We start from the raw sequence: 27,918 nt of genomic DNA on the forward strand, positions 1-27,918 counted from the left end.
GAGATTGAATACATCAGTAGACTCATTGACAATGCTAGACTGGTATGGGTACGGTCACGCGAGGCGCGTAGCTGGACGCGTCTGTCACGCGTTACGCGCGCGGTCGGGCGTCACGCCAGTTATTCAACGCTTCTGTTTACCAGCGTCTCTCTCCTCGGCCACGACAGCCACAGTCATCCTCGAGCACACCGGCTCGACGACGACGACGAAGGCTACGTCGACTACGGGTAGATGCAGATGGAGACCCGACTCCTTCCCAGTAAGTCCCCACCGCTCTCTCGGACAAGAGATATCCTCAGCCGCATCCTGCCAGTTCGCGCCCTGTACACGATCAACGGCACCCCCCAGTACATCCTCGCCAGATCTCTCTCAAAAACATTCGTCGAAATCATCCCTTCCCATCTCCTCTCTTCCGCCCCTTCCCTCAACGTCGTGTATGGCAAGACCGCTCTTCGTCCCTGCCTCGATGCCATATGCCGCTCCAGGTTCGTGCTTTCTGCACTGTCCTCACTTCTTCTTCTCATACTCTTACAGCCCAGAGCTTGTCCCAGACCGCTCCCGCGACTTTTCCGTATATGTTCTTGACCCTCTCGAGTCATCTAATGTTCCCCCCTCTTCCCCACCTCATCACCAGTCTGGCGGTGTGGCCATCGGCCTCGGCCTCATGTCCTGGACTCTCCAGGGCAACGACTCTGACGTGACGGTCACAGGCACTCTCATTGGTGACGGGATACGTGAAGAGGCCCTCGAAGTCATATTCGCTCTGCGTGAGGTGAGTCTTAACCGACTGCCGAGATATTCTGCGAGACATATGCAGTCCTGAGTACGGTAATCAAGCGCAGGACAGATGCTCGCCATCTCTGAGGCGGACTCTACTCTGATATTTTGACCTCGTTTTGCTGGTTTCTGGTATTCCCTGTAGCTGTACTAATGCTTGCTCAACGCAGACCACTCATGCACCGAAACCCAAACATATCACATGGTCCAACATCATCAGCCCCAAGTCTAAGCCACAGCCCAGCCGCAAATCTGAGCCACGGTCTTCCCAGAAGTCAGAGGCGCAGCCTTCACTATTTACCACAGCTCCTCTCAACCGGCCCGCCTTCAGCAGGTTAACATCCGCTACATCCTCCAGCTCGCTTCCAGCCGCGACCAACGCGCTCCAGGTCTCTGCCGTCGAAAGTGCGTCAACCGTCGCCGCCGCCGTCTCGCCAATGTCCGCTGTGCCCGATGCACCGACACCTCCGGACGCTCCCTTCCCGGCTCAGGCCCTGCATGCGCTTTTCGCTGCCCTCGCCAGCCCGCACACAAACCCGGCACTCCTCGCCGCACTTTCCACCATAGACGCCTCGGTAAACCCTCAGGACCCTTCCATGTCTACCTCGTCGCAACCGAACCCCACACTTATTGAGGCTCTTAGCAGACTCCTCTCGTCGACATCATCAATTGCTCCCTCGGCCACGAGCACATATCCGCCTCATTCAACTCCCTCAAGCACCCCCGCAAAGCTATCCGAAGACGACGATGTAATCGTACTCGACAAGGAGAATGTCGACCCGACCGCCTTCCGCCGCAAACGAGCGCTCACGCTCACCGACAAACAACCCCCACCCGGCCCCATTCCTGCGCTCAGCTCTCCGTTGGCCCATTACACACATCACACCAGCATCAACGGTGTCACAAACGTCCCCTTCATCTCAGCCTCGCTACCGATGCGCGCCCCGGGCGTCCCGTCTGGGCAGCGCAACCTGAAGCGCACGCTCAGCGAGGTCATGGACGAGCGCGAGCGAGCCCGCGAATCAGAGCAGCGCAAGCGTGTGCTGAGCAGCTGCGGCGGCGGGAACGGCGTCGTGCCTCCAGCAGTGTACTCGTCACCGGGAGAGCCTCTCTTAGCAGCGTACGGGCACGGCGCGAACGAGACGCACGCGATGTCAGATCCTGGAGTTGAGTTCAGCGCTGCTGCATCGACGTTTACGTCGACCTCATTACCTGCCTCGGAATCGCGCTCGTCAAGTAGATTCAAGCGGTCGCGCACGGAGACCGGCCCCTTGACCTCCCCCTCACGCTTGATCAAGCGCTCTGCAACGGATAACGCTGTGCCCCCGGCCCCACGCAAGCCGTACGTCGTCCCGGAGTGGGCGCGCACAACGACCGCGACGCGGCCACGGTTGGCCAGCGGTGCACTAGCAGACGAGAGCGTACGGCGGGAGGAATCGACCAAGAGCCGAGCCAAGGGGAAGCGGAGGGCGAAGAAGGAGAGCCCCAAAGACAAGACTCCGGCGAAAGGGAAGGCGAAGGCGAAGACAGCATCGGGCTCTTCGCCAGATGGGGGCGCGCGGCAGAGACATTCGGCGAGAAACAGTGAAGCGGCTTCGACGTCTGCGAGTACTCCGGCCGGCCGGGGGGCGGCCGCGAGATCGGAGAGCAGCAAGGCGCAGAGCCAAGGGCCTCCTCCCCTCCCCGTCGTCGCCATCGCGGACACCACGATATTCTCGCTCTTCACGGCACGACAGTCTGGACGGTCCACACTGTCCTCTCCATCCTCCTCGACGCCCCTCCATTCTCATTTGGCCTTTCCCTCCCAGGCCTCCACGTCCACAACCGCGGCACCCGAGCCGCCATCCACGCCGCGGCGCGTGAAACTAACGGGGACGGGTACGCCCTCCACCCCAGACGCGGACGATAGGGAGATGTTTGGCTCATCGCTCTTTACACCCGAGCCCCCGCGCACACCCGCGAGACGGCGCTCAGGGACGACGCTGTTTTCGCCGCTCCGCCGGTGGCCGCAGACCCGGAGTAACGACGCGGAAGTGCAGGAGGATCGGGACGCGCTGCCAGACCGCTCTGACAGGGATGATGATCTCGACCTCCCCTCGAGCTCACTACCTGTTGCGAGCAGCGACGCGGACGTTGACCCTTGGCCGTCGGATGAGGACCATGACGGAGTGAAAGATGAGACGGTGATGCATGCGAGGCCACGAAGGTGGACGGGCCTACCCCCATCTTCACCACTGCCACCTTCTAGCCCAATCCTTTCGCCGGAAGATGACTGGAGGCTGGAGGAGGAGAACGAACTCGCCGCAGACCCCGAGGCAGATGTGGACGCTGAGGCTGAGGGACCTACGGAGCAGCATTCGCAAGCGCAACTGTCGCAGTACGCAGAATTAACATCACTGGACGAAACGCCGCAGTCTGAAGCACACGGGGACCCTACGTCACTCTTTACCTTCCCTTCTTCAACCGCAGATCCTTTTTCGGACACATCCCTCGGCCTTGATTCCTTCTCTCTGTCGAGTACCGCCCATGCACCTTTCTGCGACCCGGCGTTCGACTTCCCGGACATATTCTCAGATGCACTCGACCCGCCGTCATCAGCGTCAGCAGGGACCTCCACGTCCCAGCCCGCGGTAACGTCAGAACTGGACGCACTCTTCGCGGATCCGGGGATGCACAATGGCCTTGTCGATATGGACTTTGGTGAGTTTTGGGAGAGCGTACGCCCGCTGATGGACGCGGGACCCGGCGTGTCCCAGATGCACGCAGGTACGACTGACACTACGGACACGCTCGGTGTGGATGCACTTTCTGGAAGCAGCGGTGCTGCTGGTGATGGGCTGCTTACGCCTCAAGACCAGTTTGAAGTGGGGGCCGATCCTGCACGGCTGGCAGAAGATATGCAGTCGCTGTTTAGTGGTTGTTTGGTGTAGATATTATTCTCTTGGCCATAAAATTTATATGCTACTGCAATAATCAACCACCATACGGCGGGATTCTTGATAGTGATCGCTCGTCAAACGTTCAAGTGGAGGACGCTCCGTACAGAGCGAAATCGGCGGCGAACGCTTTGGAATTTCCGCGATGACTAACACGATGTGAATTGTGAAGCATATGAGAGTACAGTGTATCAGGGGGCAGGAAAGCAAAACGGGATAATAATGCCAGAGATTGGGCTAAGACCTGAAAATCCCAGGCAAGCAAAGCTTCGAGCAGGGCAACCATTTGCTGCAGCTTTATAGATACAACAGGAGCTATTTCGTTTGTTCCTTGGACAGCCCGCGTGTCATTCCCGGCTGAAGTTCCATCTTCTGCGCACGTGACCAGAGGAGCTCCCCCAACTGTTCATTGCGAAGGCGTACAAGAACTGTCGTGAATTGGAAGGCCTGAAGAAGATCTGCGAGGCCAAAGAAACAAATATTACACTGAAGGATACAAATTTTCTTAAGGACAGAGCGAATAAATCAGCTGGTCATGATGACTATGTTGACGGCCATGAAAATGGATGGTCTGGCTGCCAAAAAAAACGAGCACGTCGCCCACCTTCGTTTGTGAGCGCAACCAAGACTTATAGTTCATCCGCGCTGGTGTTTCTTACATTCTACGGCCATCATGAGATGGAATCTTCCGCTTACTGATCGGGACCAGGTCGCTGATCGAGGTGTTCAGACTTGTCGACTTCGTACCACTAGCCAACCTTATACTAGTGGATGTACCCTTTCTGATCCAAGCCACTGCAGGACAAAAGAACGGAATACTTGAAGAGGCTGGGTGTGTGACCGTGACATTGTGACGTGTCGCGACAGAGTCACGTGGTGTTACACGCTGGCGTCGAAGTACGTTCATAACTCAAGACTCAGTACTCAAGACCGAGGTAGCGAAAATATGTTTGAGCCAAACTCTGACAGCGACAGACGACGGAGGCGTTACAAGCTTCGTGTGGTGGCACATTGCTCAGCGAGCCTGATCTGGGCTCAACGCCCCAGTTTTCTCTCGTGAACGTGATCAGCCGAGCTTCCTTCGCGGTTCCTCTGATATCGCAGCCCATTGCCTTGTTACGTGCTATTTGCATTTCATTTCGTTGACATTAACCGGGGTGTGTCTTGAAGAGCATCATTCAGGCCCTCTGCCCGTTTCTGTTCTCTATCGCATGCCAGACGCGCTGCCCTCAAATCGGCGCTCATGCTTCAGCCCCCGTGCCTCAGGACTGGCGTCGTGCTGGGATTATTACGCAGGTACGTGTGGTTGTGTACAGACGATCAGCGTTAAATCAAATCGCAGAACGATCGCCCGCCACAGCGGTACGGGCAACGAGCTCGGCTCCGGGAACAACGTTCGACTGCGTCCATCACTGCGACGATGCGTGTGTACGTTGTCTCACCCATTGAGTTCACCAGCACGCTGGAGTTCATAGGATCCATGGGCCCCTCCACGCTGCGTCCATTTCCGCCACCTGCGATTTGCAATGCTTGCACGCCTCCGCCACTTCCCTGTCAAAAGTACATGTGCATGGTATTCCGTTTCACCCACCTCGTCGTTTGCGTTCCACGCTAACCACAGGCACTCGTCAGACGATGTGTGTTTGCCCTGGTGTCCTTGGTTAATGCAACAGTAGTTGACATCGTATCGATTGCCGCAGATCCCTCGTGCCTCGGGATACCAAGACGGTTTGTACCACGTTTGTGATATGTATTGCATGATTGTACAGATACTTATCGTTTTCGCCACGCCTCATCTTCTTTCAGTTCCGTACATTGCGCTCGCTTCTCTGTCATTCCTTCTATTATCACAATCTACAGGCGGTCTATAGAAGGCAATGATCAGAATCATCGATGGTAGACAGCAATGAGCGGGGAAAGGATACGCACTGACGTTCCCGAGGTCCGTGCACGCTTCCTTGACGCGGGCGGAGAGCGTCTTCTCGCCCTCACGTACCCACACACGTGGATCGTAGTACTGTCGACGTGTTAGTTGGAACTATGGTCGGAAAGAGACTGTGGGCACCTTCTTGTTGGGCTTGTCTGCGCCCTCGGGGTTGCCGACCTGCGTCTGGAGGTAGCCAGACTTGTTCTGGATGAAGTCCTGGAAGCGCGAGATATCATGAGCGCAACGCAAAACTGAAGTAGACTATATGCGCACTCTAATGCCAGAGAGATAGGCGAACTGCGTGTCTACGTGCAGTAGGCGTGAGTACGGACGATGCTGCACGGGCGTGTGCGGCTCACCGGTGTCGACGTTCATCTTGACGACGCCGTTCTGGACGCCAGTCTTGATATCCTCCTTGGTGGAACCGGAGCCGCCGTGGAACACCAGGAAGCTAGTGGGGGGCAGCCGTCAGCGAACGCGACGCAACGCAAGCGGGAGGCAGGACTCACAGCGGCTTCTTCTTCGCGAGCTTCTGTTCAGCGTATAGCTGGTGCTTCTGGAGCAGCTCGGGGTGGAGGCGGACGTTGCCGGGCTTGTACACGCCGTGAACGTTGCCAAAGGCGGCGGCAATGCTGAAATTGGGGCCGACGGCGGAGAGGCCGGTGTAGACGTCCCAGATGTCCTCGGGCTGGGTGTAGAGCTTGCTGTTGTCTACGCCGGTGTTATCGACGCCGTCCTCTTCACCGCCGGTGATGCCGATCTCCATCTCGAGCCAGAGGCCGATGGGGGCCATGCGCTTGAAATAGCGGACGCAGGTGGCGATGTTGTCCGCCTTGGACTCTTCGGAGAGGTCGAGCATGTGGGAGGAGAAGAGCGGCTCCTGGTGGTGCTTGAAATACTCTTCGTCGGCGGCGAGCATGCCGTCGAACCAGGGAAGGAGCTTGTGGGCGCAGTGGTCCGAGTGGAGTACAACGGGGCTGAGAGAGCATCGGCAATTAACAGAGAAGCGAGATAGACGCGCGGGGGACGTACACGCCGTAGTCCTTGGCGACGACGCGGACATGGTGGGCGGCAGCGACAGCGCCAGCGATGGAGGCCTGCTGCTTGTCGTTGGGGAGGCCCTTGCCTGCAAAGTAGGCAGCGCCGCCCTGAGAAACCTGGATGATGATGGGGGACTTGATGTCCCTTGACGAGCAGGTGAGCGATGCGCAGGTGGGAAAAGGAGAGGGGAGGACGGACCGGGCAGCCTCGAGAACAGCGTTGGCGGTTGATGAGGAAGTGACGTTCTGGGGTGATGGGTGAGGGAGAAGGATGGTGAGGAAGCACGGAGGGGCTTACGATAGCCTGGCGTTGATTGGTTGGTGGATTGAATGGGAATGGCACACAGAAGTGACAACACTCACGGGGATGGCAAACTAGAACAAGGTGGATGAGCAGGAACGCCAAGAGAGGGACAAGGGAGACAAACCTGATTTTCCTTTGCATACTGGAAGAGCTTGCGGACGTTGTCGCCGGTAAGGACACCAGCCTGGGGCATCAATCAGGATGTGGACAGGGAAGAAGGGAGGAAGGTAAACGGACGGGAACAATATCGAGGACACCCATGGCGACGAAGGAGAGATAGAGAGTGGGGGGGAGGAGAGGGAGATGCGGACCCGCTACTTCATCGATGCGTAGTATCACGTGATCCGAGTCCCGAGCCCGTCTCTCCGCTCTGCACTTCCCCAACGAGTTCCACAGCTCGCGTTCGCAGAGTCACCTTGCATGGTGTGTTCGGCTGTGAATATCGCGTAGCTGCGGGAGCGAAAGAGGAGAGCGGGCGGGACAGGGATGTTCGGAGAAGACGTAGAAGGAGAGGCGTACGGGCGCGATGGGCAGCGAAGAGGGCAACCATGAAGAGCTCGCTAGGCGACGATCAGAGGTCGGCACTTGGCGCTGGCAGCATCGCCAGGGTTAGAGACGACCCGGCCCAGCGACGCGCGACAGCACTCTGCGTCTCTGCCTTGTTCTAACAACACTACAATCCATTGGATGCTAACTGCATTCGACCGGATGCCAACATGCAACTGGACGCTGACAATCGACTGGATGCTGACATTCGGCTGTAGGCACATCCGAAACAGACGGAGTCCGCAGAGACCCCGCGCACGCATTGACAAAGTTTGCGCGTGCCGGGGTCTTTGTGGATGCGATGGAAGTAGCCCGATATGGAACACTAGGAACAGATTTAGGGTCCGCGCAAGTGCGCTGTCTCTCCCTCTTGGCCTCCTGCTCCCTCCCTCATCCTCGGTTCTCTCCTCGTCGTCCTCCCCGCCGTCCTCGCCGGCCTCGCCTCTCTCGCTGTCGTCTGTATGCTGCTCGTCACAGACTTGCTCGTCGTTGGCCAACCTTAAATTTTCTCTTTTCCCCGTCTTCGACTCCTAAGATGCCCTTCGAGCGGTATCTCCAGGCGCCGTCCTCGTCCTCCCAGCACCGTCGCTCCTATGACAATTATCCCGTCGCCCATCCCGACCCGTCTTTCGGCATCGACGCCTCGACCTTCTCGTCCAATGTCCAGTTCCAGGTCCCCCGCATGATGAACCCTGCTCCCACCCTCGCTCCCGGTGGTGGTGCAGAGGTTCTTCCCCCCGGGCTCCTTCCCTCCTCCGGCCCCATCTCCTCCTGGTTCCCCGCCGCCGGTTATCGTTCCCCGGACGACTCGTGAGCTCCCCGCTCTCTGCTCTACTCTACGCTAATTTTCATCTCTCGCAGTTCCCCCTCCTGCTCTGCATCCCCCGTATATCGTAGCCACCCATCGCTGACTGCTCCAGCCTATTCCCTCCCCCCAGATCCACACTCCTACCGCCACCCCGACTTTACCGACTCTCCCGTGAACTCCCCTCCCGGTTCTATTCCCTCCTCCTCCTCCGCCCCGTACGCCTTCCCTCTCCAGAATCCTCCTCCCGCTGACATCCTCATCTCCCCCGATTCCCACATCCACCTCGATGCCCAGCTCTTACTCCGTGCTCACCTCTCCATTCCATCCTCTTCTCTCCCCCTCTCCATCCCCTCGGCCATGGGCCTTCCCGTTTATTCCGCTTCCGGCTTCGATTTCCTCTCCATCCTCAGCCGTGTAGCCAACCGTCCACACCCCAAGGTCCTTCTCGGTCCCGTAGACCTCACCTGCTCCTTTGTCGTCGTCGACGTCCGTCGCTACGACTCCCCCATCGGTGCGTTCCTCCCTCTTTCCGCTTCCCACTTTTCTAACCCCGAGTCCCCCAGTGTACGCCTCCCCCACTTTTTTCAAACTCACCGGCTACGACGAACACGAGGTCTTGGGCAGGAACTGCCGCTTTCTCCAGTCTCCCGATGGCCGCCTCCAGCGTGGCGAGCAGCGTCTTCATACTGCCCCCGAGGCCGTCGGCCTCCTCAAACGCTGTCTCGTCGCCGACAAAGAGTGCCAAACCAGCATCACCAACTACAAGAAGGGCGGGGCCGCCTTCATCAACCTCGTCACCGTCATTCCCATCCCAGGCGGCGTCAATAACGCTCCCGCAGAGGCAGACGACGTCGCCTACCACGTCGGCTTCCAAATCGACCTCACGGAGCAGCCCAACGCCATTCTCGAGAAGCTCCGCGACGGTAGCTACATCGTCGACTACAGCCGCAAGCCGCATGCCCCCCCCCTCCTCGGAAACCCTTCTGGGTCCCGCAACTGGCGATCCAACTCGATATCCATGAGCGGCGTGTCTACGGAACTGCGCACCCTCTTGGCAGACCCCGCCTTTCTCCAGTCGATCTCGGTCACCACTTCCACCACCGCCTCCTGCCCACCTTCCGGCGAGAAGCTCGACGTATACGACGGCAACAAGCCGCTGCATATGTTCCTCCTCGAGTGTGCCCCCGACTTTATCCACGTCGTTTCCCTCAAGGGCGCCTTCCTCTACGTCGCTCCAGCCGTCCGCAGCGTCCTCGGCTATGCCCCAGACGACCTCGTCGGTCGCGCCGTCTCCGATTTCTGCCACCCTGCCGACGTCGTCCCCCTCATGCGCGAGCTCAAGGAGTCTTCCATTACTCCCGGTCCAGGAAGCAGCCACCTAATCGCCGCACCGTCAGACGCAGGCCCCCGCAACGTCGACCTCCTTTTCCGCATGCGCGCCCAGTCGGGCCACTTTGTCTGGGTCGAGTGCCGAGGTCGCCTCCACGTCGAGCCCGGCAAGGGTCGCAAAGCCATCATCCTTTCCGGCCGCCTCCGCAGCATGCCCCGCCTTGACTGGGATCCTGTCGACCGCGCCGGTGGCCTCGCCGCGTCCGCGCGCAGTCCCGGCGACGACTCGCGCAAGGAACGCGAGCACGAATTTTGGGCGCTCCTCAGCACCAACGGCACCTGCCTCTTTGTCGGCGCTGCCGTGCATGACGTGCTCGGCTGGGGCGCGGGCGAAGTCATCGGCAGGGCTCTCGGCGATTTTATCGGCGGTGCTACTACGGCGGATGCGCGCCGGGCGTTGGAGGACGAGCTCGCGCGCGCGCTCTCTCCGGCTCTCCCCCGTCCCGAGGTGCACCACCGCGGCGTGTCGTGCGAGATGATGCGCAAGGATGGCGTGCAGGTCGTCGTGCACATCACTCTTTTCCGCTCGCAGGACAACAGCGATGTGCTCGCGCCCGACGACGCGTGGCAGGGCGCGGTGGCCGTTCCACACGCCCCGCCGTGCCCCGTGGTCTGCCAGGTGAAGCTGTTCGACGCGCCGTCCGATGGACCGCCGGCGGCGGCGGCGGGGGGTATCTTGCACCCACTGACGGACAGCGTGTTCGACGAGCTGCACATCGCGCGCGGGAGCAGCTGGCAGTACGAGCTGCAGCAGCTCAAGTTTGCGAACCAGCGCATAAAAGAGGAAGTCGCCGCGCTGGAGGCCAGCCTCTGCTCTAAAACACGCCAACGTCCCTTTTCGCAGAGTACCTCGCGGGCAAACCCTGCCCACGAGCAGCAACAGCAGCAGTCGCAGCAGCAACAACAGCGAGAGCAATACGCGCATCATCCGGAGCTACTGCCCGATAATACCAACAATTGGAGCACGCCATATGTGCAGTACCCAGTAAACCTCGCCCCGTTGCAGCCGTCGCAAACGTTGAAGCGGTCATGGCACGCGATAGACGGGGCACCCACCTGAGTTGTTCATCAGATACCCTTACTCTCTTCTCAACACGAGGGATTATACGTGTTTGCACGTCGTTCGCAACTCGAGCGCGCTAGATGCCGTTTCATGAGTCGTGGCTTGCAGCGCCAGGGTTCGTACAGGTTGTAGTACTATTACATGCTCTTCGTACAGTGGTAAATACAGTGGCGGACGTTTGTCACGTATGCGATGCGGTGCGTGATGCAAGCAATGCAGTCAAATATTTAGATGGCATGTCCTTCCCCGCGCGAGCTTACGGGAGAGGTTCCCGATTGCTCGAAAGCCGGTTAAGGTGGATATAGACATCGGTACCGAACCCGTCCATGGATATCAAGCGTAAATCCCCACCGAAATATCTCGCGTACTGCAAAGGTTATTCAGTCTCGCACGCGCTCAAGTGGGCAACGTTTTATACGCACCAATCTCGACAGCGGCAAGCCGTACCCAAAGCCGGCCATGGGCGCTTTGAAATCGCTCGCCTGGAAGTCCTGGTCGATGTTTTGGCCCTCCATGGTCGTGTACATGTACGTCCAGATGAGGGGAATGGCGCTCCTGGGTATCCCACCGCCCTCGTCCGAGATCTTGATCGTAATGTCCTCCTTACCCTCGACGACGACGACTTTGATGGTCGGGTACAACTCGCTCTCGTGCCCAAAGCGTTCGACGACCGCGCGCAGCGAGTTCTTGAGCAGCTCGAAGCAGATGTGCGACAGGTGGCCGGGCACGTACGCAAAGTGCAGGTCTTTGGGGCAGATGAGCTGCACTGGCGGGCCCCTGAACATTGCGTAATGCTCTTCACAGACGAAGCTGACGGAGAGGTCAGTAAGACCGCAGCGCAAATTGAGCGGAGATGACCGACCGGGCGTTTTCAATTGCTTCCTGCACTATGTCGTGCACGTTCTGAATAATGGCATCGGTGTCAGCCGCGTGTAGTGGGAAGAGTCGTCGTCCCGCTCACAGATCTTGTGCAAATGATGCCCACGTAGTCGGGATGTGGTTGAAGAGTATTCAACGCGATATCTGGCGGCGAGTAAGTAGGTGAGACAGAGCGTCAGCCAGCATGCGTGGACATACGCTGCCCGATCAAAAACCGGATGCCTATACGCGAGAGGTAAAACCGATCCAGCCAGTGCTGGACATCGAGATTGATGTTCCGCGCATTCTGACTGCGTTTCCACTCGAGCACACCCTGCGCCACGGTGGTCACCGTGGGGTCGTGCCGCTTCTTGATGATTTCCAAGGTTTTTGTGATCCGCCGGTTGTAATCCCGCACCTCCGGTGGCCACTGAATTCCGGACGTATCGTAATAATACCTGGGCCGGATTCAACGATCGAGAAGACGGGGATACGAGTCTCGCGCACCTTCTTTCGATGGGTATGCGCATCTTCTGGGAATTTCCGTTTCCATTTCCGTTGCCATCCGCGCGGGAAGTAGAGGAGATGCCCAAGCCCAAGCCCATGCCGGAGGGCATGCCGGCGTAGTCCTCGGTGAAGAAAGGAAGGGAAGGATTGGGGGTGGACTCGGGTAGGGCGAAGTGGTCGGTGGCCGGAGCTGTGAGTGCCTCGCGTACGTGGCCAGGCAGAGATATTGAAGGGAAGCTAATGAGCTCCTGCAGGCGGAAATGAGCGTGTGCTAGGGTGGCAGGACGGAGGAGAGACGGACCTCGAAGGACTGGGCATACCAGTCCTTGACCTTGTTGATGGAGGGCATGGCGCTGAGGTTGTGGGGCAACTGGTCGAGCTCTTTGCAGCGGTGGGCCAAGCGGACGGGCAGCTCCTCTGTGCGGGGGAGGTGAGAGCGAAAAGGGGTGCCGGGGTAGGAGATACATACCGAGGATGAACTGGCTGGCTCTGAGGAGAGTTCCCTGGCTAGGATTCTGGCCGAAGAGGACCATCTGTTGGAGAGAGACTAGGGTCGTTGACTGCGGTGCTCTTGACTGGAGGGGAGAGCAGGGACTGACCTCCGGTCTGTGGAAAGGAGGCAAAGTGGTGGATCTTGTCCCAGAGGCCTGGGGTGATGCGGAACATGGTGGTGAGAGCGAGAGCACGGTGGCATGTACAGCAGTGGGCAGGGCGTGAGCAGAGACGAGTCAGAGCCGCTTCACCGGGATCAGTCGAGAGCACACTCGAGATCGCTTTAATGTTCCCCGCCCCCGCACCCGTCGAATTCACGTGCGCACAAGTAACTACCGTGCATTACACCAAGTATTACACAAACTATATGTACTCTAGCTACCCAGCCTTGCGTCCTTGTACACTGACAGGATGATGCAGCCCATGCGGATGCACCTCGCCAGATCCACGCCCCACCTTTCGTCCTAGCTCGCCCGAGCGATCAAGTTCAGACCACAAGTGATCACTCGAAATGGTCGGAGCAGCTACATGTCTTCTTGCTGCTTTTATCACGGACCACACACCGGTACCTGTCGTTCATCGTTAGTACTATGCATCTCATGCTCGTCACTCGGCTACACCTTCCGAGTCATCTGCATCCTGCACGACCTTGTCTTGAATTTCGTTCACGATGTGCCCATTCTGGCCGTCAGTTCGACGACGTTCACAGATATCTGCACCTATATTCACCCGGTGGTTTGCTCTCTGATCTACGCATGAACCACGCCCGATTCACTAAGTAGAGACCTTGCTCACCAATTCGCCCTCTTCGCCCCACTGCTTGAAAACGCCGGAGATGTCATCCAAGCTCGTCTGAAGACACTTGAAGAGGAGTTCCCATGCTTCGTTCACTATGCCCGAGATGACTTCAAGGGCTCGACGCCATTGTGGACCATCTTCACATAGTGACTGCAGCCAGCAGGACCCATGTTTGCGACACACGACAGGCCCGTCTTGACGCCCTCGGTCGCAATCCGTCTAAGCAAAGGCATCACCTTGTCCAAAACCCCCTTGTCCCCGCTCGGTGAAATGGATGACCCTCGGCGTGCAGACTGATAATAAATAACCAGAGACACCCATGGAGATGTACGAGACCCCGCGCGGCTGGAGCTCCTTCCCGCGACGTTCAGTGTGCTCGCACCAATTCGCACCATCCAAGATGATGTCTCCCATGGTGAGGTGCTCTCGACTCTGCTCGAAAATTTGTCTGCCGCGCCACCATGTGGAACGCTGAGGACCAACAGCTTGGGTGCCTTGCCGCCGCCGAGATTGTTGATGAAGTTGCGGTAGTCCTTGTATATAGACTTGCTGGTGGTGTTTGGGATCTAGTCCGTGACACCATACGGTGGAAAGGTTGTCTACGTTCTCCCCTTTGACATCAAGCGCGGATATTACTCTGAGACCGTTCTCGGTAAAGCGCATGGCCATGTTAAAGCCTGTAGAGCGCACACCGATTATGCTGATCTTGAGTGCGAGGACATGAGGAAGCTGCAAGTGTACGGGGATGATTGGGCACACCTTATCGAAGGGGATAATCATGGAAGAGGATACTTGGGCGAGAACCAGTGCTATTGGTCGGGTTTTGTATTCTGGACGCTGGCAGGAGAACAACATGTTGAGGAGCAAGCAGGACGCGTGACGTCATCCGTGACTACGCGGTCTCGTGCATAATTTAGTCAGTTACGCGGGTATATACAGCAGTTTTGGCAGACTTCATTCATACTCGAGCAATTAGCTTCCGTGTCCCATTTGCCCCATCACATTCACTGCGTCCTGGTTCGGGTGACCTCCTCGTATATGAGAACTACCAGTCGCGTCAGCGGTGCGAAGAGCTGCCGGAGTCTGATACCTACCTTTCAGATCTTCCTTTCCAAGAGGACCGCCATTGTCGAAGTCGAAGAATGATGGATCAAGAGGTTCCGCTGTTGGCTCATCCTGAGGGTCATGATAGGCCTATTCATAGTCGCTGGTTTCATATCGCGACATCGCTAGTCATCGGGGTTGATAACAAACCTCCAAGTAAGGATGCTTCAGAGCTTCTTCGACTTCTATCCTTCTCTTTGGACTGAATGTAAGGCATTTCTCCATCAGATCAATGGCCTGGCAAATTCGATCAGCAACAACTCAAAGAAAAGTCACTGCCATGGACACACCAGAGGATTGGCAGTCGGGAACAACGTGCCAAACGGTTTCTTTTTTCTGAAGGGCAACGCGCGAATATATTCCCGAGACCGCGGAGAAGTAATCGCGTAGAAGTCGTCTAGTGACGGCGTGCCAAGGATGTCAAGAATTATCGACAGTTGATGATGATCTACATCCGTAGGCAAGTCCGTCAGCGAGCGTACGAAGCTATACCAACATCCTAGCATACAGTCTCTTCCAGGAAAGAGTGGCTTTCCACTCAGCATCTCAGCAAGAACACATCCTACACTCCAGATGTCGATAGCTCTCGTGTATTCTTTGAACGTGAGCATAACTTCAGGTGCCCTGTACCATCTACGCGAGCACCCCGAGAGTCATTCGTGCATAATAATGTGAGGTCGGAGAGACCACGGTAGAAGCGTCAGGAGAACCTTTAATCAATATGCATCCAGCGGATCGACCAGACAATAAGCTACCTCGTGGCAACATACTCCGTCATGAATGTACTGCTGTCATTTGCGACATTCGGTGGAGGTCGTGCTGAGCGCGCAAGTCCAAAGTCACACAGCTACGAGATTCATCAGTGTGGAGCCAACCCAGCCATCAACACTGGTCTACGAGGCATTCCATGCGCGTACGTAGCAACCATTCAATCTTGACGCAGTAGCAAAAACGTACCTTAAGGTCGCAATTGGCATTCAAGAGCAAGTTTGATGGTTTGAGGTCCCGATGGAGAACGTCCGCAGAATGCAGCGCTTTCAGGGCTCGAAGGGTCTGGCGAATGTATAATGAGATGCGGACCAGTCGATGACCAACTTGAGGTGGTGTACTAGATAAAGCTGCCTCTCGCAGCATTGCAGGAACGGCGAGGACACACCTGATAAACGAAATACTGACAATGATCGTCACTTAACTCTTGCGTGCGTATGACACGGTGAAGATCGGTCTCCATCAACTCTTGCACCAGGTAGACTTCTTTAAAGTCGTCCAGACTCGGTGGGCGGAGGATATCGAGGATGGAGATAATATTTTCGTGGTGGAAGTGGCGTAGCAGTTTGATCTCTCGTAACGTGCGCATGCAGAACATCGAATGATCAAACGGCGTTATACGCTTGATGGCGACCTTGCGCTGTGACGGTAAGTGAAGAGCTGAACTATGACATTGTCTGATCGGCATACAGTAAGACACAGACGCGGGGGGGGGCACATACCAGACGATACCATAGGCACCCTCGCCGATCACGTCCAGGACATGGTAGTTACTGCCGACTTCAAAATTGGTCATACGTTCGTCCATGTCGGTGGCCTAGTCGCAAACGAAATTATGTTCAAAAGGAAAGATAACCAAGCCGAGTGATACGGTGTTGACAGAGAGCTCGAATATGCCCGTCTCCTGCTGGATGTAACAAAAAGCGATTCCAACACCGCGACGGTCGTCGGAGCCGAAACTTCGAAAAGATAATTTGAATCCCTAAAAAAAGAAAATATTCCAATGGGCGTTGGAAGTGCCTTATTTGGGCGACCATCGTCCGCGGTCTGCACCCAGCCTCAGTCTGTAGCTCTCCCTCTCAATCACCCTCCCTTGTAATCATTCTCTTGTATCAATCTGCATTTGCACCTCTTTCTCTACGATGTCTCCCTCGGATGCTAACAAAGACCACGAATCTCGCTCTGACTCCGCGAGGGAAGTCGACAGAGAAAAAGAGAGGGAAAAGGACAAGGGAACCAAGGTCAAAGGACCTTCCAAAAGTATGTGGCCTCTCCTTCGCTTTGCTCTTCTGCATATTGAGCCTCCCCTGGTTGCTATCAGCCAAGGATCTCTCCCATGTACCCTGTAAATTTTTCAAGGTCGGGTCCTGTACGGCCGGTTCATCTTGTCCGTTCTCACACAACATCCTGGAGCCTGGACAACAGAAAGAGATTTGTGCGTGGTTTGTCAAAGGCAACTGCAAGTTCGGACACAAGTGTGCTTTGGCGCACATTCTTCCCGGTCAGAGCATGTCCATGGACAGGAAGAATAAAAAGGCCGCCCAGCTCGCTGCGAATGCTTCTAATGCCGGCGGCGGAACTGGTCGGGACGGATCGAAAGGTGGTGGACGGCAGAAGGGTGCTACTCATGGTGGTGGAGGCGGTGGCTCGCAGACTCGTAATACCCTATTATCAGGATCTACCGCGCCGACCCGCACGCTATCGGGCGCCTCTCGTTCCACCATTCCAATGACACTGAAGGCGACTCTCTCTCCACCGACCCCTGCTCCCCCGGTGAAGGATACAGATTTCGTCTCGTTTGGTTTGCCGGACGAAACCAACCCTCTCCCGAGCGCGCCTGCGCAAGGGAAATCTTCAACGGTACAGACTCCATCCGAGCCTCCACCCAGTACCCACGACACACCACAAGAAGTCACACCCAAAGCGCAAGGTTCACCAAATCCGGACGATTCAGTGCCGTCACCCATTCCGACAAGCACCCCTACAGCCCCGCGGCGTGTCGGCGACACTCAGCGTGTAGCTCCCAATAACGTGGACTTTGGCCCGATCGGTTCTCCTCCTCGTCCTTCTCCTAGTAATCGAACGTCTCGCGTTAATGGCTTCTCACCAGGAACATCTCCACATGGCCCAGGCATTTCGAGCTCGCCGTTTTCCGCACCTGGGACCCAGTCTGCATTTGCAGTTTACGACAGTGACGATACATCACTTGGCTTCACAGCCAGGTCCGGCTTGTCCGCCTCCCTTGGGGCGATGATGAACAGGACTAGCGATAGAAGCTATGCGCACAATCGCCCAAGCGGGCTTGTGCAAGCTGTTGCCAGTGAGGTAGTCGTAGAAGATGAGGACCTCGAGGAGTTCTTGCCTAGCTCACTGACAGACCTTCTCACTCCGGAAGAACGGTCGAGACGTTTCTCGCGTACTAATGGTACGCGTCCGACTGTCTCAGGTGTTGAAAGAGACATGGCTGCGGGACATCGTCCAGTTACCGAAGGGCATCATCGGTACTCCCGCTCGGTGCCTGCGCCTTCGTTACTCCAGGACCTCAAATCTATCTGGGCGGATGACGGTGCTGCCGGCGTAGGCTCTCCCGGGGTAGGCGGTTCAGCCCTGAGCGGCACTGGCAGTGGTCTGGGAAATGGTACTCCCAGCTCGTTCCAATCTAATTCGGGCCTTGTAGGGAGACCCTCAGGAGAAGATATACTCTCCCCTTCGAATGCTTCCGCCGCTTTCTTACCCGGGCTCCATTATAATTACCTCAATTCGACAGCTCAGCATGCCAATCTACTATCTGGCACACCGTCCGTGTATCCTTCCACCAATGTATCCCACAACATGTATTCCGGTGCCTACGGAGCTGGTCTCAATGGTGGTACGCTCTCGCCACCTCGCACTGACGCATTCGGTAGCCGCCCATCATTTGATACCCCCTCCTCTGACCTGTACTTTACTCCAGTATCGCATCGCCGTGCCCCAGGTCGCCCTATACCTGGCGGAAATGACGCTTGTGCACCGGATGTAGACGATCGGCGGAATGCCCTCTCTCCCTCCGCTCGGGCATTACAGTCTCACGCTCCAGGCCAAAGTCTGCCCCAGGGTCTCGCTGCGGGGTACTCTAGAATCCACGCACTACCACCTCCTATCATCGCATCTCCCTCGACTTCGGGCGCATTCAATGTCGGCCAGGGCGGATATTCACCAAATGCAAGGGTACTCGGCCATTCGCAGAGTGCATCTGGTGACTGGCATAGTGCGTCGTCAAGTGCGGTGGGTGCGCTGGATCACGCACCAGTGTCCCAAGTCGCCGCTCAGACCACTACGAGCGCCATGGGAGGTTTGGAAGCTATGTTTTCGCGTCTGTCGTACTCGGCTGCCACATCGCGTACGTTGATTCTCCTTGTGCTCTCTGCGCGCGCGTGTCTCACAAGCAATTGAGCAGGTGGAGGCGGGGCGCCAGCTGGCATCGGCTCGCGCAATCCGAGCGGACGGGGATATGCTGGCCAAGGCTCGCTGAGCCCGTTGAGTGGCCCGGTACTCACAGGTGACGATGACGATCTCTTCAGTATGGACGGTTGAGAGGTTACGATGTGAAAAGAACCGTTGTGTCTCATCGTTGTGTGTTGGGACATACTTACATACCATATTGTATTGCTGCAACGCTTGGTTACTTAAAAAACTCGATAGAAGCAAGAGATGAGATCTGCGATCGAGATTTATTTATATCTTCTCTCGGATATGTCCGGTGGTGCGAGAAACTTATTCCCTTTCTCCCAATTCTGAGTCTGCTCAGCCTCCTTCACATATGTCCTCTACACACACCTCCTTACCTGCGGCCAAGAAAAGGAAAGTCTCTGGTTCGGATGATGTTACTTCTCCTATTAGACAATTGGAGACCCAACTCACTTCCGCCTTGTCTACCAACTCTTCGTTAAACCAGCTCGCAGATCTACTCGACATAGTATGGAGCACCCAAGATGCCGCACTCCTGGGAAAGGCCATTTACGCGATGTACAGAGTATTTGTTACCATCATCACCAATGGTTTACTTTTCGGTCGCGAGGATGTTGGCCAGGATACTAAACTGGTGCGCTCATGGCTCTCGGAAAAGCTCCATGCCTATGTAGATTTTGTGGCTGCTTTGATGAGCGATGAGGACCTGACACTGCGGGTATGCTTGTGCATATATCTCATGCTACTAAAAGGCTAATCTGTAGGCCAAGACTTCCGCTCTCGAGATATTACTCTCACTGCAAAAACACCTTTCCACTTCGTTGACCAGACAGTCAATTGCCAGAAACCCTCAACCTCAATTCCACGTCCTCCATTTCAGGAAGATTGTTCATTCGCTTCTGCTTTGTCCGCCGTCACCACGCACACCGGCACTCTCAAAAAATCAGGGAGTAGAAGCGCAATCTCCCGTAACCATGTTGGATCCGGATGTGAAGAAGCTGTACGCAGATAAGTGGATGTCCGTCTATGACGACATTCGATGGTTTTTTTTGCGTGAAGCAACGTGAGTTCTCGCTCTCCGTCATATATTTTCGCTAAGCGCCCGTCGTAGTACTTTATTAGGCAACGTCTCTCGAGAGCAGCAGACGACCGCCGCCAGTAATATGTTGTCCATGTTGGAGACTATCAACACTTTTCCGACGACTTCCTTCGAGCTCAACACCTGGTGGGTAGATGAACTCGGAGTAAATCCGCCAACTGGCAATCGTTCCAAGTTGGAATTTAACCAGATAGTAGAAGAGTCTGAGAAAGGTGCTGACGAGGAAGACGATTGGCGCAAGTACTTTGACGATCCACCTGCGGACACAGATGAAATCAAGTGCAGGAGCAGGACTGCTCGATTACATACACTGACTCTACACCAGTCTCTACATTCTCTGGCCTCCCATAGAGCTGTTTTTACTCGCGCCTGGCTTACCCTTCTTCCTCTTTTATCCCTTAATGCGTCGGAGCCCAGCAGGACACTTGTTCTGAGAGTCTTGAACATGTTGCATCGAAGAGTGCTCCCCCACCTCACAAAGGCGATACTCGTCATGGATTGGGTTGGTTCGTGCGTTGATTATGGTTCGCCACGTCTCCTGCTACTTATTCAATGATCGTTTCTCTGATTTCTCATTCTTAGGTGGTGCTGTTGGCCTCCTCGCACTCAATGCACTATTTGTATTAATGAAGGAATATAATCTGTGGGTGTCGCAATCCGTCTTCAGCTCCTTACCAAATTCTCTACGTCGCTGACGGTGTCCGTGTCCCAGTGATTACCCATTGTTCTATAATCGTCTCTACGGCTTTCTCGATCGAGATGTGCTGCACCTCAAGCATCGTGCACGATTTTTCAGATTGACGGAGTTGTTCCTTAGCTCCACGTGCGTTGATCGTGTCGCTTCATATACCGAATGTAATCTCAAGTTTCCTGTGTTCAGACATTTACCCGCCGTTCTGGTTGCATCGTTTGTGAAGCGCCTTGCCCGACTCTCTCTTGATGCATCTCCATCAGCCATCGTGATGATTATCCCCTTCATATACAACCTTCTTCGAAAACACCCGGCGCTCATGTGTATGATACATCGCGTTGAGGATGATATGAATGCAGGTCAGTCTCAGCAATTCGGCTGGATGGTGTGACTAAGCTGCGGACAGATTCGTTCGACGCGCGCGAATCAAATCCGACGCTCACAAATGCGTTAAACTCTTCTCTGTGGGAACTGCATGCGCAGAAAGATCATTATCACGCCGTTGTATCTACCTTGGCGTGCATTTTTGAAGAGGCGTTCACGAGACCGACGTACGCAATGGAGGATTTCTTGGATCATACTTACAACACGGTACGTCCTACACGCAATACGGTATGTCAAGAATGGCTGATATGGTGTATAAAGTTGTACGATGCCGAAGCTAAAAGGAGAATACGAAAGGACCCAGTGGTGGAGGACGAGATTGGTAGATTTACAGGGCAGATAGAAGATCTGTGGACATAATGTGCATGATGCTCCAGCGGGATTACCTACGCATTGTCCAGACGTTCGCAGCAATGGCATCGCATACTGCTTGACAACCTCGAGAATGATGGTTCACATCGCATCCTCGTCCTCCTCGTCCCCAGATACTTCTGCATTCTCCTGGCCAGCCTTCGCCATGAGCTGCGCCAGATCTTGCTCTTCCGTTTCAGAAATTGCTTTTGGCTAGCAACTTATCAACAATAGCTCTGATTGAAATTTTCGAGACTCACCTTCATCTTTACAACGAGAGATCCGCCATTCTTCTCTATGTTCAATTGAATGGACTCGATCGCACGCTCCAAACGATCCACAGCAGCATACTACTCATGAAGATGGTCAGAAGGAAGTAAGGAGGCAGAAGGGCTATCCGCACCTTATCTGTTGCATTCGTACTCAAAACGTATAATGGAGGAGCCACCAGTTTCGCTTTGATAGGAACAGCGTCGTTACTTTCCTGTTCGCCTGCACGCAGGGCCTTCTTGATAGCATCGATACCAGCCGGAGTATAACAAGTAACTTCGATATCTGCACGAAGCTTGATCGGCTGTGGTGTCAGTCGTCGTGCAATAGTATTCATGAGGATTGTCATGGTGGAAGATTGTACCGGATGCGGCAAAGAGGAGAAAACGGCTTCTTGCTCACTACGCGGTACAGGATCGTCAGCAGGCCGTGAAACAGCGAACAACAGATGTATGGCACTGACGTCAAAGCTAATTTGAACGCGTCGTAAGGGTGTCCATATTTTTTCCCCAGCGGCCAAGCAATCTGCTCGTAGAGTTGCTCCAAACGCTCTTCCTCGTTCGATTCTGCCTGTTCGGGTCCATCAGCGGTTAGAGAGGGCAACTTCGAGGCGACATGACGCATTATCGAGGCAACAGTCTTCGATTTCATGTACCGTTCTTCACACTTGGTGATATCCTCAGGAGATACACGGCGTTTGGACAAATCAATGTAGCCTGTGGTGTATAATACACCAAGTCAGTACGGATCATAAGAAACGGGAGTGCACTAACCCTTCTCCTTATCTACCCTGAGAACGACCACAACCTCATTCCTTCCGACACGGATCAGCTTCTGAATTGATCTAATGCGCCTGCGAGACAACTCGGAGAGTAGAATCATGCCTTCAATATTGTCATATTCGAGCTGCGACGCGTCAGTAACAATTCTGAGCTTCCTGCCAGGCAACATACAAGTTTGACATACGCTCCCATTTCTGCTATCTGCCGAACTTGGACCATGACTAGTTCATCTACCTCAGGATACCGCTGGTCGTAGTATCGCATGTTATTTAATTGCTGCGAATGTGGAAGGGGAGTGGAGTTTGGCTGGGAGTCTCCTTATAGTGGTAGGGTAGTTAGGTCCTAGCGGAGTTTGAATAACCTAACCTACCGGCGCGGGCGGCCCCGCGTCATGTGCCTACTCAATGCGGCAGGCAACCTGCCCCAAATGGCATTTCTGATGTAAGCACATACCTAAGGTTGGGCACTGCACACGGCTACTCAAATTACTGTACTATTTCGACCACTCCGGTGGTCACGCATAACACGAAGGTCATCTGCGCTGATGAGGTGCCTTTTTATACCTGAGCCACGTAGTTGGCATAGTCAGCTAATCTCATCTAGTGCAGAGCACGGGTAAACCCCCGGGTATCCCGAGGTGTACCCGTACTCGTACCCGCGAGGGTACGCTACCCGCACTTGCGGGTACGGGTTATCACGGGTTTCAGTACCCTGCGGGTATCCCAGTCCTTATCACCATTCAAAATATATTCATTAATCTACTGGCATGCACAAGGGGAATTATATGAAACTTGAGATGACTGTGTGAACGCACCGGTGAGCTCGTAAATGGCGATGCAGATGGCCATCACTGTTGCCATCTTTGTACCTTGCACTGCCTGTGAGTGTGTTCATTCTCTCTTCGTCGCATCGCTGGTACAAGCATGTGGGCATGGACAAGGGTGTGAGGGCATGAGAAGGGGCTTGTGTGGGGAGAAGGGGCCTGTGTGGGGAGGACCCACGAGAGGGTACAGGGAGGGTGCACAAGAGGGTATAGGGAGGGCAGGCGCAGGGAGGATGGGCATGAGGGCGCAAAGAGGGTGAGCATGAGTGCACAGAGAGGACGGGCACGAGTGCGCAGAGAGGGCGGGTGTGACAGTGCAGAGAGGGTGGGAGCGACAGCGCAGAGAGGGTGGGAGCGATGGCACAGAGAGGGTGGGTGCGATGGTGCAGAGAGGGTGGGCACAACAGCACAGAGAGGGTGGGTGCGACAGCGCAGAGAGGGGGGGCATGACAGCATTGAGCACCAAGCATACACGGGAAGACAGGTGAGCATTGGGAACGTACCTTGCAGATGTCAGAAGCGTCGAGGGCCATGGTCGAGTCATTGGTGAGGATGGGGTGAGAAGAGAGGAAGGAGGAGGAGGAGGAGGAAAAGAGACGGTCAGCATCAGAGAAGGTGGGCACAATGGCACAGAGAGGGCGGGCACGAGATGCATGCCATGCTGCGACGTGGCATGCATCATTGATGCGCATAGTGGGCACGATGTGGCGTGACGAGCATGCCATGCAGCCAGGTGGCGCGCGGTTCATGTGCGTGTTGTAAGGTGATGTGGCAGGGGCATGCAGCGCACGGCTTGTTGGGCATGCTGGAGCTGACGAGGTGGGGCGGGTATACTGAGCACCTGTGAGTATGGATCATCACGCATTTGCGGTGATGTGACTGTGCGAAGTGTGGTGTTATGAGGAGATGGAGAATGAGCAGGTGCAGGCGCATCTGCAGGCCAGCCTCTTGTTGTTCCTGTTCCTGCCTGCCTATTCTCCTTTGCGGTCTCGCGATCCTCTTTGCACGATCGTGATGTGCAAGCACATGTTGGCAATGAATTCAGGCAGTAAACGCAACACCCGAGAGAGTCTCACCATGACGTGCATAGGGTGAACCCCAGCCATGGGTATACTATGGGTCACATGGGTCACAAGATCATGACCCGTACCCGTACCCGCTATTACCCATACCCGTGACCTGCGTGGGTTACACAGACCTGTGCCCTGCACTAATCTCATCTGTTTCACTATTTTATCTGCGCCACAATTTGGTTGATGTCACAGATGCCCGCCAGCTGTGACAAGTGGTTCAGCGGGAGAGCAGAATTTGCTTTTTTTGAAGCCTGCGGCACTCAGGCAGAAAGCTACAAGTCTACTTTATTTGTTTGTGTCCAAAATAGCATCACAATGACACCAGACTGCCGTACTGTACCATTTGTTTGTCATGCACTTCCACTTGTGACCTTTCCAAACCTTCAATGCCCAGCACACAAATCATCTCCTGCATTTCTGAAGACCCTGCATTGAGTCCTTTGAAGCCGGCAACACCAACATCATTATCAGAATCTGAAGCAGTATCGTCACCTCCGTTTAAAGATTTTGATGTCATCATGTCCGTGACAACCTTACTGAGTGAGACACTTGTGTCATCATCATGCACAATGTCAGTAAATGCATCTTCTACAGCATCAGTGTCCTTCAGAGTCTGGCTAGCTCCTCTCGTAATCTTGATATAGAATTCTTGATTGGTGACTGCTAAATTGTTCAGTTCCTGCCGAGCTTCAACACTGCATAGGAGAGACAAAACCTGCCCACTGTGTGGCACATCTCCCAGGCCTGTGGAGATATTGATTAGCATGCTGTGCTCCCAAAAGTAAGTATTCACACCTTTAGTACCAAATCAGGTTTGCTAACTGCCCTGAATCCATTCACCATCCACTCCACTGAGTGATCTCGCATCACCCCAATTGTCTTGTCCAAGATCACATTTTCCGGGGTGATACCATGTTCGAGCTGATGCAGTGTCTCGTCAATCAGGTGAGCATGAGCATTGCATCGTAATGCATGTTTGAGTGGATGCTGAATGCCGACATCGTAAGGTTGGAAGAGGCCTGTGCATCCAGTGGGAACAAATATGATTATGATTCATTCAAACTCAAACTTTACCCAGCCTCTGAATCATCAATGTATGGTCTGTGCATTGTTCTACGGAATTCTGACAATGCACAGACCATACATTGATGATCCAAAGGCATTATTAATTATGCAAGCCAAGATGCACCAGGTGCTTCTGGAAGTAAGGAACGAGAATCTCCATAACATATGTTCGCATCATCTCTTGAGTTGACCAGTACATGCTCATTTTGGACACCATGGAGTGAAAGCCTAGGCGTACAGCTTCATCATACAAAGGAGCATCACACACCTATCAGCCAATATATACCTAAATGTCCATATAACCGAGGTGGAATATTTTGTGTAAATTTCCATAAAACTGAGTGTTAGCCAAGAATATAATATAGGATGGAGATATAGAGTTGGCCAAGATAAGTAGGCTATATAGGCTAAGTCGCATATTTGGGAGTTAGCCAAGGGAACTGCAGTTTAAAGTCTATATAGGTTGTCAGACATTTTGGGGTCGCCCACCATTTCTCTATATAGATTGTAGCTGAAATAGTGTCATTGGCCAAGAGTCATAAAATTCCAATCCTATATAGAGTTCACAGACAGTTGGGCTTGGCTGAGTGGACCTATATAGAATCTTTGTGTAAATGGTCCACTTGGCCAAGACATATGAAATTTTGATCCTATATAGCATTTTTTAAAATTTAGCCGTGGCCAAGGGTACCCTATATAGATTTTTGTGGAAATAATGCCTGCGGCCAAGGGTCAAGAAATTTGCATTCTATATAGGATTGTCTGAAATTTGGCCTCGGCTAAAGATATCCTATATAGATTTTTGTTGAAATGGTGGCCTCGGCCGAAAGTCATCAAATTTCAACCTATATAGAGATATCTGAATTTTGGCCTTGGCTAAATATACAATATAGTTCTTGCAGAAATGTTGACCTTGGCTGAAGGTAGTAGAATTTCTATTCTATATAGGGTCTTCTGAACTTTGGCATTAGCCGAGGATGCCCTATATAGGGTTTTTGAAAATATTGGTCTCAGTCGAGACTCTTGAAATTTGTATCCTATATAGGTTTCTCCGCACTTTGGCTTCAGCCGAGTAGTATCCTCTGTTTGTTTTAATCAGAAAGGGCAAAATTCCCTTCACACATAGGAGTTTTGAAGCTAAGGCCGTCACCAAGTGTATATATACAGGTTTTGTCACATGTGATGCCATTGGCTATAATGAGTCAGGTCAGACCACCTTCAGAGTTTGTGTAAGAGTTGGGCAGTTCTTTGCTGTCACATTGTGAGACCAATATCCTTCATATTAAATGATTCAGAGCCACTGAATTTAATCTAAGAGCCAGATTACATCCATCAATTAAACTAATTGCGAAGTATCTGCTAGAACCTCTGGCGCACTATATACTGGGGAGTCATCAGTGCAAGATATGTCCCATATTCTACCTATGAGGTTTTGTTAATCTTTAACACCTCAAATACTGCCAAGTGCATATAGTGTGCTATACATATCCTTCACCTCCCTCCCATGCATCACAGCTATGTTTTAAAACTCTTCCCCAGATTTCTATCAATGTTCCAGGGCAGTAACCCAGCTCCATTTGCAGATCATCCAATTGAAGCACTGCCCATTTATGAATACCCACACTGGCCAATAAATCAAGGCATGCATGTCAGGCTTTGCTATCACAATGAGGAATTGTCTGTTGATTCACAATAATCTCCATTGCTGTGAAATTTGAGGGTCACCATTGAACATTCTCATGCATCTGCTGTAGAACATTCTCATGCTGAATCTTCAACTTGCTAGAGACACCTGCAAAATAGAGTGGCCGGTTTATCAGGCATAAAGTTGCGTTCAGCAACTGCTTAACAAATGAGGTCCTCTTCAGCCAATTACCGACCGGTTCATTTCGTAATGAGACAGATGAAATGAGATTTGTCTGAAGCATGCATGCTCTTCTCACATCATATAAATGTGGCAATGATGTCCAAACTCACATTATGTCCTTGTGCAAACCATCCAGCAGAGATGTCTAGAGAACCTGGGTTGAACTGTCCACTGGGGGCTGCAATTACAATTTCTGAGGTATGAAGGAATCGTTCTTTATGGGATAGAGCTTCTGCCAGATTCTGAGGGACATGTCAAACTGCCCCTATGCGTGAGAACAACTTTTTAATATAAATTTGTATGCATAGGCTGCACCTAGTCCTGGGTTAGGTCTAGAGTTTAACTACAAACTTTGTAGTGCCTGTTCTTACTGTACTACAGCTTGCATACAGTTGGTCTTACAAAGTGATTATAGTGGAAACCAACACAACTTGCACAAATAGTGATCAATAGAAGTACCACAGCAGTCACAGAGGACCAATGCATCATAGTTAGTGAAATTATAGAAGCACATACTAATCCCAACATATACAAAGTAGTATCATTGAAATCTGTGAAGGAAATGGAGCATGATGCTCTCTTGAACTAAGTAAATTTGAGTAAAACTGGCCGAAATATTTTAGTTTTGGATTAGAATGCTCAGTGTGAAGTGCAGAAAAATTGTATAAATGTCATAAAAATTTGAGAATGACTCAAAAATGTACATGAACATGCTAGATATAGTGTCTTATTTTTAACAAGCAGTGCAC

General features: G+C 53.8%; 10 protein-coding genes across 10 annotated transcripts; 4 read left to right on the forward strand and 6 right to left on the reverse strand.

The window, feature by feature from the left end:
- Nucleotides 1-231: 231 nt before the first annotated feature.
- SCP_0507890 (hypothetical protein) lies at nt 232-3,707 on the forward strand (the record flags this gene model as incomplete). Its single annotated transcript, XM_027758845.1, has 4 exons — nt 232-259; nt 314-485; nt 535-772; nt 948-3,707. 4 exons carry the CDS (start codon nt 232-234, stop codon nt 3,705-3,707), a joined length of 3,198 nt encoding a protein of 1,065 aa, XP_027614646.1.
- A 1,860-nt stretch (nt 3,708-5,567) lies between these two features.
- SCP_0507900 (Fructose-bisphosphate aldolase 1) lies at nt 5,568-7,245 on the reverse strand (the record flags this gene model as incomplete). The annotated part of the gene is made up of 12 exons (XM_027758846.1): nt 5,568-5,578; nt 5,643-5,730; nt 5,779-5,856; nt 5,914-5,945; nt 6,000-6,091; nt 6,150-6,617; nt 6,673-6,825; nt 6,880-6,926; nt 6,979-6,984; nt 7,044-7,055; nt 7,109-7,168; nt 7,222-7,245. 12 exons carry the CDS (start codon nt 7,243-7,245, stop codon nt 5,568-5,570), a joined length of 1,071 nt encoding a protein of 356 aa, XP_027614647.1.
- Nucleotides 7,246-8,065: 820 nt separating this feature from the next.
- SCP_0507910 (WC-1) lies at nt 8,066-10,787 on the forward strand (the record flags this gene model as incomplete). The annotated part of the gene is made up of 3 exons (XM_027758847.1): nt 8,066-8,340; nt 8,392-8,849; nt 8,902-10,787. The coding sequence occupies 3 exons, from the start codon at nt 8,066-8,068 to the stop codon at nt 10,785-10,787; spliced, it is 2,619 nt and encodes an 872-aa protein (XP_027614648.1).
- Nucleotides 10,788-11,046: 259 nt separating this feature from the next.
- On the reverse strand, nt 11,047-12,821 carry SCP_0507920 ([Pyruvate dehydrogenase (acetyl-transferring)] kinase, mitochondrial; the record flags this gene model as incomplete). Its single annotated transcript, XM_027758848.1, has 9 exons — nt 11,047-11,157; nt 11,213-11,600; nt 11,653-11,693; nt 11,752-11,813; nt 11,868-12,106; nt 12,156-12,403; nt 12,457-12,572; nt 12,625-12,702; nt 12,755-12,821. The coding sequence occupies 9 exons, from the start codon at nt 12,819-12,821 to the stop codon at nt 11,047-11,049; spliced, it is 1,350 nt and encodes a 449-aa protein (XP_027614649.1).
- Nucleotides 12,822-13,664: 843 nt separating this feature from the next.
- SCP_0507930 (hypothetical protein) lies at nt 13,665-14,300 on the reverse strand (the record flags this gene model as incomplete). Its single annotated transcript, XM_027758849.1, has 2 exons — nt 13,665-14,150; nt 14,205-14,300. The coding sequence occupies 2 exons, from the start codon at nt 14,298-14,300 to the stop codon at nt 13,665-13,667; spliced, it is 582 nt and encodes a 193-aa protein (XP_027614650.1).
- Nucleotides 14,301-14,449: 149 nt separating this feature from the next.
- SCP_0507940 (Mitogen-activated protein kinase CPK1) lies at nt 14,450-16,125 on the reverse strand (the record flags this gene model as incomplete). Its single annotated transcript, XM_027758850.1, has 9 exons — nt 14,450-14,490; nt 14,540-14,639; nt 14,700-14,786; nt 14,840-14,997; nt 15,058-15,182; nt 15,305-15,396; nt 15,507-15,602; nt 15,706-15,982; nt 16,040-16,125. The coding sequence occupies 9 exons, from the start codon at nt 16,123-16,125 to the stop codon at nt 14,450-14,452; spliced, it is 1,062 nt and encodes a 353-aa protein (XP_027614651.1).
- Nucleotides 16,126-16,459: 334 nt separating this feature from the next.
- Nucleotides 16,460-18,890, forward strand: SCP_0507950 (predicted protein; the record flags this gene model as incomplete). The annotated part of the gene is made up of 3 exons (XM_027758851.1): nt 16,460-16,577; nt 16,639-18,696; nt 18,754-18,890. 3 exons carry the CDS (start codon nt 16,460-16,462, stop codon nt 18,888-18,890), a joined length of 2,313 nt encoding a protein of 770 aa, XP_027614652.1.
- Nucleotides 18,891-19,116: 226 nt separating this feature from the next.
- SCP_0507960 (predicted protein) lies at nt 19,117-21,298 on the forward strand (the record flags this gene model as incomplete). The annotated part of the gene is made up of 8 exons (XM_027758852.1): nt 19,117-19,482; nt 19,535-19,827; nt 19,876-20,387; nt 20,446-20,506; nt 20,576-20,686; nt 20,744-20,913; nt 20,961-21,145; nt 21,200-21,298. The coding sequence occupies 8 exons, from the start codon at nt 19,117-19,119 to the stop codon at nt 21,296-21,298; spliced, it is 1,797 nt and encodes a 598-aa protein (XP_027614653.1).
- A 93-nt stretch (nt 21,299-21,391) lies between these two features.
- On the reverse strand, nt 21,392-22,605 carry SCP_0507970 (Eukaryotic translation initiation factor 2 subunit alpha; the record flags this gene model as incomplete). The annotated part of the gene is made up of 6 exons (XM_027758853.1): nt 21,392-21,502; nt 21,550-21,639; nt 21,693-21,960; nt 22,023-22,275; nt 22,333-22,465; nt 22,513-22,605. The coding sequence occupies 6 exons, from the start codon at nt 22,603-22,605 to the stop codon at nt 21,392-21,394; spliced, it is 948 nt and encodes a 315-aa protein (XP_027614654.1).
- A 321-nt stretch (nt 22,606-22,926) lies between these two features.
- Nucleotides 22,927-23,856, reverse strand: SCP_0507980 (hypothetical protein; the record flags this gene model as incomplete). Its single annotated transcript, XM_027758854.1, has 3 exons — nt 22,927-23,069; nt 23,156-23,219; nt 23,668-23,856. 3 exons carry the CDS (start codon nt 23,854-23,856, stop codon nt 22,927-22,929), a joined length of 396 nt encoding a protein of 131 aa, XP_027614655.1.
- Nucleotides 23,857-27,918: the final 4,062 nt, after the last annotated feature.

This window comes from Sparassis crispa, assembly GCF_003851025.1.
Source record: "Sparassis crispa DNA, contig_000004F, whole genome shotgun sequence".
Classification (NCBI taxonomy): Eukaryota; Fungi; Basidiomycota; class Agaricomycetes; order Polyporales; family Sparassidaceae; genus Sparassis; species Sparassis crispa.